The following is a 16,876-nucleotide window of genomic DNA, read 5'->3' on the forward strand; positions in this document are numbered from 1 at the left end:
GCACATTCATCGCATGAAAAACAAATTAATTTAAAAATGAATATAAGTAGGAAAACCTTGTTTATTTTACAACGTTTTTATTAGCTCGTATTCTTGTTTGTACGGTGGTTGTTTGTCCAGTACAAACAAATCTTGCAATCGATTTTTAACTTCCCGACTAGCTAGACATCTGAAACTTTAAGAATATATCAGAACACGATGCCAATGCATTCTTTTAATACTTTTAGCAATCTTTAAGCAGAATTTAATTAATTTTCAGTTAATTCTGTTTCGTATGAAAAGTTATTTCAGAAAAATCCGTAAAAAGTAAGACTATTATTGGTTGCTGGTGTTGGTGGTCCTAGCAACTAAATTATTAATATATACGTGCGTTACTATGGAAATCAAAATGAAATGTCAAAATGACATTTCAGTATTCTATATTTGTTTGTTTGTTTTTTATTTACTTCATATCAAGTACAAGATTGAGCATAGAGCATAATAATTCAACAGAAAATTTAAAAACCTTGTATATAAAAAGTTGTTTTTATCTTGTAATTATTTATATTTTTTTTTCGTTTTTGTGTTAGTAGGTACAATTTTGACTGTTTAAAAAGGTGTCTGTATTATTTATTGAAATAAAGGGGGGGAGGCGTAGTAACATAACGTTTGGAAACCACTGCTCTAATATGACTTGACTAATATTCCGGTGGCCCGATTTTTTTCTACAAAGATATGTCACAAACAATGACATTATTAATGGACAACGCACTCAATATAGTAGCTAGCAAGTAAATTCGCGCATAGCGACATTCGCACATGTATAGGTAGACGTCACGCAATTTCCAATATGCGATATCACGCATCGGGAATTTATAGCAATATCACCTGTATTGTAATGGCGTTAGAACAGCATTTCTAGTGTCAATGTTCATTCGAGCGAACCCGTTCGAACCGAACCGTTCGGCAGACGACAAAAAGCATCGGGAATTTATAGCAATATCACCTTTATTGTAATGGCGTTAGAACAGATTATGCCATTCGGCAGACCCGACAAAAAAGTGAGTGTCATTTTTATTCCCAGATGCTTCGTCCATATTATTGTCATTGGTCACAAATAATATAAATTATCTAAAATGAACTGATTTAAAAGGGGGTTAATAAGTGAGACAATAAAGGTTTGGGATGACATTTAATTTGGCAACTCAACATGTGGTTTCCAAGCCAGCGCTTGACCGTTTGTCAAGCGTCGTGGTGACAAAATGTTGATGGAGCTCATTTACAATAAAATTCTCATACCATGGGAAATGATCGAGTATGATAGAAACTGCGTGTAGCGAGTTCACTTTGAGTTAACCTCGTATAAATGGTTATTCTTTCTTCAAGGTAGTTAACTTCCCAACGAGTAGGTATAGGTGCTCAATAATAATAATAATATAAATAACTACAATGACTAATAACTACAATGATAGATAAAAGGGTCCAAGTACCCATCAGCAATCGTGCAGGAATATTTTTTAATAGTTCTTATCCAAGAGATGCAGTAGCGATTTTCTTTGACACACATGACGCAACAGACTCGTCGGAAAGTTGACAGTTCAAACCAGTTATAAAATATTATATTAATTATACCAAAATCTATAAAAGATGCGTATTTCTCACAAATCGATGATTATTTTTTTATAAGTGTAATCGATTTTATTTTACAGAATAAACGCTAGGCTAATCATGCGTTGCTAAGGCCTACATTTTTTTATAATATACTAGCGAGTACCCGGCATGCGTTGCAATGCCACTCAAAGAAATTAAGTGTTTGTTCTGTTTATTGAAGTGCTTTTGGATACTCAATAATTTTTTGTGTTTCCGTCTGGTGCGCACACGAATAAATCAGAAGGTTTTCCAACGCGTGAGCAGGCCACATACAGCTGTACATGTGAGAAGCATATATTTTCCAAATTTGATATAGGAACGCATACGAATAGAAGAAGATAGAAGAAGATGGCTGTACTAATTAAGAAACCTTGGCGGGTGTGGGCACAACAACTGACGGAAGTTTCATTGCAATCGGATGAATGATATAGGAACCATACGAATAAAAGAAGATAGAATGAAGAAAAATATGGCTTTTCTAATTCAAAAACCGTAGCAGGTATGCGCACAATATCTGACGAAAGTTTTATCGCAATCGGATGAATGGTATAGGAACCATACGAATAAAAGAAGATAGAATGAAGGAGAATATGGTTGCTATAATTAAGAAACCTTGGCGGGTGTGCGCACAACAACTGCAATCGGATTAATGGTACGGGAACGCATACGGGACACACATACAAACATTCATTTTTATATACTTATATAGATTTCGTGGACGAGATTTTTTTTATCGTAGGGAGCTCAAAATCAGTCAGTGCGTCCGACCTCGACGTCACTAAACGCGCCACTTGAGATATATAATATACTTAATATTATAAATAATACATTGTATTTTAAAAACATATCATGCACAACAAATAATGTTTTACAATCCTATTCCAGGATCCTAGCACTGCTGACCAACAAATAAAATATTAACCATTAGGTACCCTTTTTCAGTTTTTGAAATATGGATAGGTAATAATTTTGGCTGACAATATTTAACGTCTAGTGGTGATATGATATTACAGGCAAAAGCGTTTCGTATATTTTTATCCTGATCCCGCAATCTCTGCAGATTTCTTAAATTTCTCGCGGTGGATTTTTTTTTGCCGGAAAAACCAAAAAATACCTTAATCCTGAACTCAAAACAGTTCAAATAGTTGTAAAAATATTAAATCATGCCAAAATCGGTAAAATGGAAAAAAATATTGACGAAAAACTAAAAGTAGATATAACATAATAATCAAAAAAAACATATTCACATAAAAAAGGGCTATGGCTATTCTTGGTTTTGAGAACTCTCGAATCTCAAAAAAAAATTTTAATTGAGAAATTCCAAACAATCAATATAGGCGTTACAAACCTGATGTGCGGAATACCGATACCGCCGTGTAGTACTCTGTATAATTTGCTTTCATATAATAGTTGTGGGTGTCTTGAGTGGATGGACTCCATTTTAATCGCGACTTCCTGAAAAGCAAAAAAAAAACATTACAGAAATATTATTTATATCAAAAAGCAAAGCCGTAGAAGAACCAAACACTGCGCCACAGTACCTCGAAAAAACAGTTTTAAAGCCAAATAAGATAATAAGAAAGATATTATATACGTATCATAGTAAGGTGAGATAGTTGAAACTATAAGATATGGTAAAATGTCTAATCGATCCCCTGCCCGACGAAGGCCTCCATTAGTTCCTTTTATCCACCAGTTCTAAATATTTAGTGGCCTCGTATTTTCTATGAACATCACTCTGACAATCAAGAATGCCACAAAAGAATCCCATAAACAAGGAAGCATACAAGGAACATTTTCCGAAATAATAGATGTCGTCAAATCAGTTGTCAGGTAAGATAATTTAAACAATTTATCAAAGAACCTTTCCCGTTTAGACGAAAAAATACGGTAGTTTCCAGTAATCAGCGTTTTTCTGCATAACAGATTTACCGGATTAAAAATACACGCAACAATCAAGATATTAAAAAATCATAGGTTAAAAACATAACTAAGTACTTATCGCACAGCATATTTTAATATTAATCAACGAGAAACAAAATAGCGCCGCAGGCGACGTTGTTTAATATTTATTCATAGGGCTTAATTTGTTAGAAAGTGTATGAAGTCACTTTTCATCAGAATTTAAGAGTAGTTGACGACCCCACTAAGGGTCGCGGCGCATGGGTTGAAAAACTGTGCTCTATCGAATAGAATCAATCTATCCGACGGCAGAATTTTTGTATCTAAACTCAATTTTATAAACAACCATGAAGTCTTTTCTAATGAAAATTATGCATATGCACCAAGTCTTAAACGGTAGTAAAATGACCTGTAGATAATACTTTATGGGAACTAGCATGTAGCATAAGAAAATGCAGTCTATTCGCTAGATCGGCGACGTGTATAAAATACCGACGGAGTTGGCAGCGAGGCGGGCTATGTACGCGTTCACTAAGGGCAAGAGAAGACCTGACGGCCGAAACTGATTGACCGACTGAGGGATAGGGGGATTGCGCCACAGGAGATTTAAGACTGGAGAGTGTCGGCGCTGAATCGTCCAGGATGGAGGTAGTTTTTTTGAAAGGTAAAGACCTGCCAAGGGTTTGTAAGTAGTACCATAAATGACGTTGAGGAGGATTAATTAGTAGGAAGTAATTCAGATTTCCATATTATCTTCATTTAATTACCTACATACTAGAGGTGAGTTGGAAATACTGTCACCAGTTTGTGTACTTAAGTTTCGGATGAAACTACCCATACTAAGTATTTGTGGCCCAATAAACTTGTTTCAAGAAACTTGAAACGTATAAGATGTTCGAATTCAAACGCATTCGATGATAATAATATCATCGCCGTGACTCGCCATTCGGTAATGCTGGTTGACTTTCAACGCTATTGATATTAAATGCGCGCGAGCGAGATATCATGATACACGTATGTCTAGCCGTGATATTATACTCAACTGTCATTGTTCTCCCTTTCTCCTCTGTTGTAAAGTTGGTATAGTGAAGGACAGAAATGGTCACATGTTCGTTTTATAGTATACTATTTGAGTTCGCCTTAGTTTTAGTTTTAAGAGTTTTGGTTTCAGTTGAGTATGAGACTTTATCGAGTCCAGGGGTTCGACGCATGGTATGAGATCTCGCCGTACACTAGCTAGTTCCTAGTCTTGCTACGTATGAAATAATCGCCTCGGACTTCGCGACTCGCGTATGTTTAGTATAATACTACGGAATTAGTTTAAGTTGAGTATGACATTTACATCGAGTTGACGTCAGTCGCAAGCCGGAATAGCGGAGTTCTGATAACGCTAACTGACTACACGGTTATCTGGTTTTGTCACGTCGAGTTTCTCGATTTTTTAGTGTTATAATTGGAACTTATAAACATAAACTGAATTCAAATTGTATGCGTGATTGTATAAATGGATAATAATTATATTATACTTAATAAACAATTTGTGTAAAAATGGCTACTAAAAGGTTAAGTTTCGTGTGGAATCGTTCCAAAGAAATAGTTACATATTGTGCCATCTGTAATGTTTGTAAAATAAAAAATTCATACAAGTCAATGTCAAATTTGAATAAACTTTTACAGCGCAAGCACCCAACTATTCATATTGAATTTGCCAGGCAAAATATAGCTCCACCTGTAAATGAAAATGCTTTACAGATAAATGAAACCAGTGCTATTAATGCTTCAGTATTTTCTACTGAAACAGGAGTGACTAGTGCCATAGTTCCAGCGGTACCTGTCTCGAAAATGAGACTTTTCGAAAAGCGGATGTATTTTTAACGATTCTATTATAGCCGATATTTCAAATACTAGTAAGTATTTTGGAACAAGTTTCGATACTAAGTATTTTTTAATACTGGTAGTAGTATACATAGTCTTCAAAATCGACCAGTTTTTCCACCTCTACTACATACCTACGTAAATATAGTACCGTCTATGCGAAAAGCCCGAAATTCAAATACGCGAAATTGATATTTCTAAATTTGTTTTTGTATTATTAGTCTAATTACTATAAACTAAACACTAAGTGTACGTCCTGAGTGGCAGCGTTCGGCGCAGCGTTGAGCGTTTTACGCAACTCAAACGTATAACCGTGTGTGAAAATGTTCGTAGACAATGTCTTTTTTTGTTATACATTTATACGGTTATACGTTTGAGTTGCGCAAAACGCTCAACGCTGCGCCGAACGCTGGCACTGAGGCCTCACACTAAACGGTTAAATATTAACTAATAAATGCGTATTTTTAATAGAATATAAAATAAATTAGTTGTAGGGTAGGTACATTATTACTACAATTATTGCAGTCAATTTGGTTGAGGGCATTCCTGCCATATTTCAGGTCCCTACCTCACTAACAAATATGTTGTTTATATCAATAAAATTAGTAGGGTAAGAGCTACTATTATGGGCCAGCTTCAATTATTGGCCACTTGCAGATAAAATCTAGTTTTTTAAGATATTAAATCAACATTGCCATCTGTTAACTTATTAAAAAAATCTCGTCAGTTGTTCCTCCCTTGGTAAAACAGATAACTGTTACTTTTAGCATTATAAAACAACCTTAAAACCGCATTTTTATCCGACAGTTCGTGCAAAACCGTGAAATAAGTGGGATTTGTTGTTAATTGTACAAGGACATGACTTCTGTTAAAAGGTATGTTAAACATTTAATATCATACAAAATGCTAATCCAATTGACAAGTACCTATGTATTTTATTTATGTATACATCATTAGACATATATTTTGTAAAAAATAGGTGGGTAGGTATATTATGATGGTGGCCATTAACTGATTCCAAAATACGTCGATTTTCCTTTATCGGCCGGCCTGGCTAATAGAATATGTGACTAATTAGTAAAGTATTACATTTATTTTTATTAGTTGAATAGTGTTTTAACAGTATTACTAATCATCTTCGTTTTTGTTATATTTCTCCGACATTCGTAGATAAATATTGGCCACCTGGCCCATATGTAGTTTTGGTGGCCGATAATAGAAACTTTTTTCTTGATTGTTTCAGAATAAAAATGCATCAAAATAAACGAATAAAATATAGTCAAGAACGGAAGAATAAAAAAGCAATAGGGTATATGAAAGACCATAGTGAAGAGTCTTTGCGTTCAGTAACAAGAAGATTTGAAATACCAAGCACGCTAAAATTCAAAACTAAAATTCCTTCTGCAAAAATCCTCGACTGAAAAGTTTTGTATGCTGTTCCGACTGTGGGAAAACTTCAATGATTCTCATTTATCCTCTATGCTACGTCAAAATGTTTGTTAACTTCTATTAGGTAGGTATAAGAATTCTTTTGAATTTTTGAAATCAATTTTCAACAAGCTCTACGTATTTAATTAAATATGCGTCTCTCACTGTAACTCAATGTGTTCTTTGTATTTTTCAGTAATATGTTACGTATGTCTACTAAAATTACGATAAAGTTGCATTAAGTACTTGACAGAACACTTAATAATGATGTGTGATCATAATATTACATAAACTGTTTTTTAATTTTTGTTTAAATAATATTATTACAGCAATTTTGGGGTGGCCAATAATTGCATCTTTTGGTGGCCAATAATTGTAGATTTCTGCCTTTTTTTGATTATTTTTTTTATGTAAAATATATTTTTTTAAATCTTCTGATAATTGATTATTATAAACAAATAAACAATTTAACAAATTATATTTTTTTTTATTTCACCTTACTAATGTGTCCACAAAAAATTAACAAAAGTTGAAAAAATCCTTAACTGGCCAATAATTGTAGCTCTTACCCTATCAGATCCTAAAAGTTAAGCATTGGATAAGCACATCAACCGGACATAAATAAAACCCAATTTACATTCGTTTCCAGATTATTGAATACATTGAATATACTCTATAATCTCAAATCTAAATCAGAGAGAAGTTGACATAAAAGTAGATACACGTAATACTTAGGTAAGTATTTTTTTTGACCATATCCGATCCTAATAAGTTCATAATATGGGTCTCCACTAGGGAATCCAATCCCGAGCCAAAATTCTGATCCCGGGATTTCGGGATTACAAGTTGACAATCCCGGGATCCCGGGACTGGTCCCGGGATTGGCATTTTTTTCGATTGTTAATATAAAATTTTTATATTCACAAATAACATTGATAAAATCGGTCAAAAATAAATCTAGTATAATTTATACTATTTAATACATTTATTGTTAATATTGTATACGTTCAATCTTGGAAATACATAAATTTAATGGAGTAAATAATATTCTTATAAGTATAAATAATAATGTGAATTTAATATGAGATTGCTGTTTCTGGTAATAAAGACTAATCGAATGGATTAGCGAGATTTAAAATAGTAAAGCAAATAATCATGGCGTACTTATGGCCTTTCCGCTTCATAAATCTAATTAGTCAGCCAAATATGAAACTGCCGTAAAACGTATGAGATCATGGTGGAATTACTTTGTTAAAAGTGCGAAGCATTGTTTTTTTCAATCTTTCTCATTTTTATAATTTATGTGAAAAAATAAAATAAATCGGCAACTTACCTACACATGGGTATAAATCAAACTTCACTCAAACTCAGTTTATTTCTAATGTAGTTATTTTTATTATAAGTATTTTTTCTGTTATATTTTTGCTTTTATTTTATGTTCCATAAAAATTGATAAAAAATCAATCCCGAAATCCCGGGATTATGTTTATCAATCCCGGGATTCATAGGTATCGAAAATAGCTCGGGATCCCTAGTCTCCACTCTCAACAGTGCAGGTTTTAATCAACAGATTTTTGTTTTTACGAGAATGGATGATAGCCACTTGCTCAACATATTAGGTCCATACACTGACTCCAAACTAGGGAATCCAATCCCGAATGTATTTAACATAACAAAAATATATTTCAGAGTATGTTATCAAGCAAACATCTAGTTTTTTGTAGGTATGCGTCCAGTGTAATGATTAGGGCCCGGATTTATATGCTAGTGCATGTTTTGTTAGGGTGTATGCACAGCTATGAGAGTGGCACAGAAATCCATTTTGAAACACACATAATCCAAAAATAAAATTTTATTGTGCATATAAATGCATATTTGAGACGTTAGATCATATTTCGGAGATTAGTGCATATTTCATAAATAAATGCATATTTTAGGGCTTTTGCATTTATATTTTTAGTTTCTTTAACTTATTATTATCGAAATATAGCTTAACTAGGTAGGTAGGTAGTTTAGATGCACCCAATCCCAATCACCTCTGTGGATGTTGAGAGGTCATTTTCTGCATATAAACAAATACTGACAGAAATGCGGAAAAGTTTTACACCAGAACACATTGAAAAAATTATTATAACTTATTGTTTTGGACAAAAACAGCAATAAATAGTATTTAAGAATTAGTTAAGTGTGTCGTTTCTGTTTTTTGTAAAAAATTGTATTTAGTTTATATTGCATTTCTTATTCAATTGTAGGTAGGAACTTGTAAAAAAAACTATTTTGAAAATAAAATTGTATGTAACTTTATATTGATTATTTGTGTAAAATTAAATTATAATTATTATTTTTTATTCGATTTTTCTCGGTAATATTGGGTATAGAGGTCTAGATTTTTTTTCCATAAAAAACTGTCAATTTTTAAGTGCATATTTTATAGTTTTTAGTGCATATTTTAATGATTTAAAGCGCATAAGTGCATGCATATCATGTTTTTTGGTGCATACAAATCCGGGCCCTAGTAATGATTACGCCAGTGGCTTGCACAAGGTGGACGGTGGATGTCGGCAGTCATTATTGACTCAATGTCATCAACTGGCAGTGTTGCAAACCGTACTATAATTATAGTACAATACTATAATTTTGAACCCGTGGAAAATGTAAAATACCTACTATATTTTTTGCAAATATGCCAAAAATACTATAATTTTGAAGGATTCAAGACGAAAAATGTTCCTGTACTACAGTTTTTTCTGAAATACCTACTATAATTTTTACCCTTTTTTCTATAATCAACATAGAAAAAGATGGCAACACTGTTGACTGGTAACATAGTTAATACTATATATATATATATATATATACTATTAAAAGTGGAATAAGTAATACAAAAAAAAATGCGTTTTATTAAATTTAAACAACAAAAAATAAGTGAAATCCCGCCTACACACAAAACAGAAAGATTAGAAGGAATGTGAATCAACCAGACCTACCTACATTATGATAGTATAATATTATGTAAAAATACTAGGTAAGTAGGTACAATGAATTATGATTTTTATCATTATTGATTTGACTACGTAACTAGTTATTTTTATTGAAAGAATATGTAAGTACCTACCAAAGATACTAAAGAAAACCACGTATATAGGAGATTAGCCCAAAGGTATGAAAGTGGTGGCAAAAAGAACCACTAAGATCAACGATTAGGTTAGCCACAGGTCAATCTCGCATGTTTTATAACAGGGTATAGACATAAAACGCCAATGACTTCCGAAGTTCTTCGTGCCAAAATGACGCTATCTTAATACCATTATTTAACTCGTAAACTAGGTATTTAGCTTTAAAACATTTATTTCTCAATAATTTTGTATGTTCAATAAATTATTCATTATGAAAAAACCGAGATTGGCAATACGTAGCTACGTATGTACATACTTTACCTTTATGAGGATTTAGCAAAGGACGCCGCGGGGCATTAATGAAACTGTATACTAGTGTAGGTACACTTATTGTATATTAAAAATTAAAGCAATGTCCAACACATTTTTTTAAGATACTACTAGGTATTTTCGTAGATATATTTATTAAAAAAAAAAAATTACTTAGGTATAAGCTCTAATTTTAATCTGTGTTAAGTACGTAAGTAGGTACTTATGGAAACAATAGTAATCAACATTATATTATTATTTTACGTTTTCAGATTTTATTATTAGTACTATATATATTATGGTATTTGAAATAGTTCCGCCATGTCCCTATTTTTCATAAAAAATGCTGAAACGTCAGAATTTATTATTGAATTGTATGGAACCACGCATTTAAAATAGGTTGAAATCATTATCAGCGTTTTCAGTAGGAAAACCTCATAAGGTTCCATCATATAGGTACCTATTAATTATCTGACATCTTTGAAATGTACCTATCCACCTATATTTCGTTGTTTATGTTGTTTACCTATGTTTTATATTTTATAACATTCCGATCCATAGGGCATAGAGATAAGCCAACAAAATAAATACGTATTGCTCACATATTATTACCTATATTATTCTCAGTTGATAGTAAACCACCCACTACCCATTTGTAAATGCCACAGGTACCTACTTTTTTTTTTACATCAAATTAATGGAACATTTCAAAATCCAATCTTTAGAAATACGGCGCACTATTCCTGACCTTATTATGTTCAACAAAATTAATAACCATTCAGATTCCCCACAATTGCTGTCTAACATTACATATTATTTAATGTGCCCCAAGTCAATATTCGTCCTCACATTTTCTCACTTTTATACATTCATAGATATAAAACCAATCTAGTATGTTACAGTTGTCCGGTGGCTTGACTCCTTGAATCTTCGTTGATCGAGTGGATCTGTTTTGTTCTCTTGCCTCTTTCAAATTAAGTTGTTCCAAAATGTACGACTCATTTAGTATCTAGTTCTAGACGACTGCTTTTTTATAGTAATTTTTAAAATTGTGTTTTTCTTTTCTTATATTGCCTGTCATATCTATACACCTATAGGTATAAATACTTAATGTTTTTTCTCACTATTTTTCTTATGATTACTAGGTATCTTAATGTGTTCTTTTTTAACCATTTTCAATAACTCTCAATTATATTCATTACAGCTGTACCTAATACCTATTTGATCTAATCTAATTTGATTTATTCTGCTAGATATAATATAGATTTATAGAATTACCTATGTAGGTTTGTATAAGAAAACTTCATTGGTAAAACAAGAGGGAGAAAGTACCTATATAGACCCCTCAATATTCGAGGATTATTAACACACGTTTTTGCGAGGAATGCTTACACAACACTCAATCAACCCATATAAGACGTAAGTTTACACTGAAATAGTAATTACATACCTACCTACTTTGTACGAGTTATAATGTTACTTTTTGAATGTTATGAATTATGATAATGTTACAGCTGCTATACGAGAAATCGATTAACCATTCGAACAAACTTTTTTTGGGCCGAAGTTAACATTGAAAAAACAGCAAGTCAATTTGTTTCTGCCTCTGAATTAAAGAGTCACATGAAAATATGTACATACTACCTATGTTTTCCTCTATAATTTTAGAAAGTAGGGTTAGGTATATGTCGGAGAATTTAGGTACCGCGTGACCTTTAATCATTTTTTTTTTTTTGCGGAAATAGTAATTTATTCGACGTAGACAATTATAATATCAAATACCTTTTTCTATAGTTGTAAGAATCAGTGTGGGCAAAAGTCGGTGAAAATTCCTCAGATTACTCAGATTCCATCCAATTAAAGAATTAATATTTCTTGCCCATCACTGGTTTAAATATTCGCCAACACATTCTACCTGAATACCTACAAATTATGTGTTATTTATTACGTATGAAGTAAGTTGTATTGAGGTGCGCTAAAAAATGTTTTTTTAACCAAATTATAATCACATGGTCAGGGTCGGTCTTACACTAAGGAGCCCTGGACTAAAACTTGGGACTTTGCATAAAACAATTTTAAATGTTATAAGTTATAATACAAATGTTTGTAAACGGTTTTCTACAACTTTAAAACAGTTTTCTTTTATATATAGAATCTTCATTTAATCACGTGAAGATGTACCTACATATTTCGGTCTGGACTAGGCAATGTCATTGGGACTAGGCATGTCATCTTTGACATGACGTCAGTTAAAGGAAAAAGTCATGGACCTAATTTATTATAAGTACCTATTTGGTATAAAAATATTTGTTTATTTAGTTGGTAACCATAGTTACAAAAAAAGATCACGTGAAAAATCAGCTATCCACATTCCACTGCCTCCATCAGGGTGCCTCAGGGGGATGAAAGTTCCATACAGCGAACGTGACCACCTAATACTCAGTTTTCAGAATAGATGGTAGCACGGTCACACACGAAGTCGCATGATACAAGGCCATTTCAATGACCAATCAGAGCTCACCCATGGTCCAGCCAATTAACATTCGAGCTTTCGATCAGTCTTTTCAAATTTCATGTCAATTCTACATGATATTTTCAAAATAAAAGCAGTCGTCCAAGTGTCAAGTGTCAGAATAATATTGCTGTTCGGCGTTTTTAAACCATATTGATAAAAGGTTTTGCAATCCGATAGCTGATAAAATAAGTTAATGGGTAAGTCTACTTTTATTATATTATGTTTATAGGTATATACAATTGTATGCCCCTTGAAATTTCTTTGCAGTCGTGGTATCGAAATAATGATAGTACCTTCCTATTGTAATTTTCACGTTTGCAAATCTACCAAGGCAAACATAAAAAATAGGTAGGTATATAAAGAAGATTATGTTTGAGTAAATTACGTACCTACCTATATACAATGTCTATATTATATTTGCGCATTCTTACAAAAGTGTAAATGGCGACCATTGTCATTTTATATTTTGAGATTAAGTAGATTTTAAAATAAAATTATTGTTTCAGAATCTACATCAATATGTTGTTGATCGTCAAGCGATGAAAATTTATAAAGAAATCTTCAAGCTACACAATATATGAAATAATTAATGAAGTCATCAATCTGACAGGAAGTGCTGACAAATCATTTCCATGGTGGGAGTGCATTACTATTATTATTATTACATAACTATGTCCTCATAAATTTATATTGTTACTCATAATTTGTCAATATGATTATCATTGCAATAAAGTGTACCTATCTGAATTGAAATATCGACTTTTATTCATTTTTGTCACAATTTCGTTTTTATAATTATAAATACTTTTTTGGGTTCGGATCTATGGTTCTGTCATAACCAAAACTTCTAGTCACGCCAATAGATGGTGCCAATTATAGGGGGCATCTTCTTGTATGGAACTTACGAATCTATATATATATATATATATACGTCTGTTATCTATGGGGTGCCTACAGTTGTACTATAGTCGATACAATATGCATAGTAAGTTTCAAACCCCATTACCTATAACTAGGTAGGTATATCAACAAAAATAAACGTTGCCCATGTACTCGTATGTCATTTAATAATAATAAGTGACGTCTAATTTCAATTCAGAATCTTTAAAATATCTAAACAGATTGACGTAAGTGTCGCTTATCAATAATGTGGTAGGTATTTAACCTACGCAATATTGTGATATTTAAGATTTTTCTTTATTTTTTATTAATATTACTTAATTTTTTTTATTTTTCGTAAATCAATAGTAATTATAACACTAACCACCTATCTAATTTTTGTGATGGAGCTCCATAGTATTTCATTGGTAAATCAGTAATAAACTTAAGATTTATTAGAACTGCACCATCTTAATACTTTCCTTACTTTACTGCACTGTACATCGAATACCCAACATTGCATTCAAAAGCGTAAATAACATTCGAGGTCGAGATCCATACATAGGTACCTATACCTACTCATAAAATATAGATAGACAGTATTCAGTAAGCTGCAAAAGTTCAGTATAAATAACACTCTCGTGTCAGAGATCAGAGTAAATTACTTATAATATCATGAATGCAACACAATAAATCTATCGATATTAGATACTTGTGTGCAAGCAATCTTTAGCTGAAGTTTGAGCGAGTACAGGAAATAGACAAGTTTCGAAAGCTAACTGTTCTGTAGTATGTAGTAATGATTGACAAATCACCATAAATTCTGAAACCCATCGACAGAAAATTGGTACTCTACTACCCAATAGAATATTGTCAAGTTAGAGTTTGAAAATAATTTCGTAAAAATAAACATAACGTACACTTGGACATACAAACAAACTGAACACAAAGATTAACAGTACGGTTGATAAATAAAATATGGCCGCCGATTGAAATTGCATTTCACAAGAGACTACCAAGATATTGCACTCAATATGGCTCAAAGTTTATGTAACCACTATCAACCATTATACAAAGAATGACATTAAAACTAGTATTTAAACAATTCGGTCGGCCAATTCACAGCCATAGTAGAATAACGTCTTGATTGCATTACCTCTCCATTTGTGATATTGAGGCCCAAATAAATGTCACCAAAGGAGCCACTTCCGACTTTTCGCACAATTCGATACTTCCCCGCGATCATTGTCTCTTTTTTCACTGCCACCCGGTACGCCATGATTATATTTTAAATATAAATTTAACAGTCTAAAAATTTACTTATGCTATCACGTAAAATGTTAAAACACATTCACTGTTCCCACCGTAGCACTCTTTTCAACACGCCGACATCTCCCCTCACGATTCACGAATCATTTGTTCGGAGTGACGTCACTCACGATCATGGCCAACAATCAGAAAATTGATTGAAGCAGCCAGTAATTTTTTTTTGCATTGCCATTCTAATTTAATAAATCCAGAAAGCTGTAGGTGTTATTTTTTTATTAATTTTCTGACCTGAACATTATAGATCAATATTTATTTTGTATAATTTAAAAATAACAATCATTTTATTTTGCATAATCATCACGAACTAACTTTAGAAACGGACCTAAGTTTTGTTTGTTTTAAATTATTTCAAATTTTATTTGTAAAAAGTATCATTAATAATTAAAATAATAGTTAGTATTTTAAAAACATATTGTGTTTTTAAATAGGTATGTACCTTTAACAAAGAGAAATCTCTTTGACCTATAATCTATTTGAATACGAAACATTTCATTTATACATCAGCAGCTTCATTAATATACATATGTTTATTTATTTCGTAAATCGCCTTAGTACCTATTACAATTATTTCGACAAATTATTTTTGTATAATATACCTACTACTAGTAATTTAATTGTCAGTAGGTAGGTACCTAGATGATAAAAAATATTAGGAAATTTTAGTTATAACATACGATTGTGCATTGTGCTCTTATCAAAGAGATTAACGCCGTGCGTAAATGCGTAGAGAGGTTTAATGGTTAACAAAATATATCAGGGATAAATTAACAAGGACTGGCAACATCGTCTTCATGTGTTACGTCTGAAAACTATTTTGGGTTTGATAGAAGATTTATATTATTGAAATTTCTAAATTCTATAAATCCAAGGATGTCTTTAGTTACACGAAATTTGAGCCGAGCTCTGTGTCAGGTGAGATTTAAATTTTATATCATCACATCTGCTGTATTGAAGTAGGTCTTCACTATTGGAAAAATAAAAAATTCCCAAAAATATGCAATTAAATTCTTTCATACATAATATCAGCGACAATTTAATACTCATACAGAATATAAACACAAAATTCCATGTTAATGTCACGTGCAAATTATATATTGAATCTCAATGGAATATGTTTAAAATCAATAAATAATAGTGTAGTTTCAAATATGTATTGTATGTAATTAGGAAAGACTTCAGCTGTCATTGGTTATAGTGCGTACCTTTACCTATGATGATAGGATTCACAAGGTTTCTTTAATATTTTTTTTTTTTTTTAAATAATTACATTAATAATAAACGACTACAAAATCTATCGAGCCTGGTGAGAAATTTGTAGTACTTACTAAAATTATTGTTTTTATTCATTGACCTTAAAACAAGAATACTGGGTCTATAAGTAATAATTAGTAGTCATTCCAACTTATTGATTTCTTAACTTATTAAATATGTGAGTCAATTTACATTATTAGTTTATTTTTCATAAACCACAATCTGTTTGTATTAAGTATGCAAGCAGTTAATGTCCCCGCACCATTGGTTACACATTCGCAACATTTTTATTATAATACTCAATATGTCAATTTGTGACATCTTACGCTGGCGTTTGTAGTGAATAGTTTTATTTTGTTTTATTTTGTACAAATTAGTAATGCAAGTTTACTTTTATACTAGTGAAACAATAGGTAAGTACCATTATTGTATTAAGTCAATGCACAAAATAATTTAAATCATGACTGCCTAAATATAATTAAATGTGCAGTTACCCCACACAAACTATTTTTTATTCGAAGCCAGTCAACATACAGTAAGTCCTCGACTAACGTGATTAATTCGTTCCGAAGGTTTTCGTGTAAGTCGAATAAAACTTATAAATCGTTTCGAAGGATAAGTGAAAATAAAATGGACCTACATA

The 16,876-nt window shown here is 31.9% G+C and overlaps 2 protein-coding genes across 6 annotated transcripts in view; one reads left to right on the forward strand and one right to left on the reverse strand.

The window, feature by feature from the left end:
* Positions 1–15,055, reverse strand: part of LOC147067103 (casein kinase I-like) — a 70,980-nt gene extending 55,925 nt beyond the window's left edge. For both annotated transcript variants that reach the window (XM_085954472.1, XM_085954471.1), the window contains exons 1-2: positions 14,810–15,055; positions 2,978–3,084 (exon numbers count right to left, since the gene is read on the reverse strand). In XM_085954472.1, the coding sequence (XP_085810598.1) occupies positions 2,978–3,084; positions 14,810–14,932 (230 nt within the window). In that variant the 5' untranslated portion in view covers positions 14,933–15,055. The remainder of the gene's footprint in view (positions 1–2,977; positions 3,085–14,809) is intronic.
* Positions 15,056–15,780: 725 nt separating this feature from the next.
* Positions 15,781–16,876, forward strand: part of Idh3b (isocitrate dehydrogenase [NAD] subunit beta, mitochondrial) — a 32,882-nt gene continuing 31,786 nt past the window's right edge. For all 4 annotated transcript variants that reach the window (XM_085953566.1, XM_085953564.1, XM_085953563.1 and 1 more), the window contains exon 1: positions 15,781–15,894. In XM_085953566.1, coding sequence (XP_085809692.1) covers positions 15,853–15,894 — 42 coding nt within the window. In that variant the 5' untranslated portion in view covers positions 15,781–15,852. The remainder of the gene's footprint in view (positions 15,895–16,876) is intronic.

The sequence above is a fragment of the Rhyacophila brunnea genome, unplaced genomic scaffold (assembly GCF_057557595.1).
Source record: "Rhyacophila brunnea isolate RB1 unplaced genomic scaffold, BYU_Rbru_1.0 scaffold_4, whole genome shotgun sequence".
NCBI lineage: Eukaryota > Metazoa > Arthropoda > Insecta > Trichoptera > Rhyacophilidae > Rhyacophila > Rhyacophila brunnea.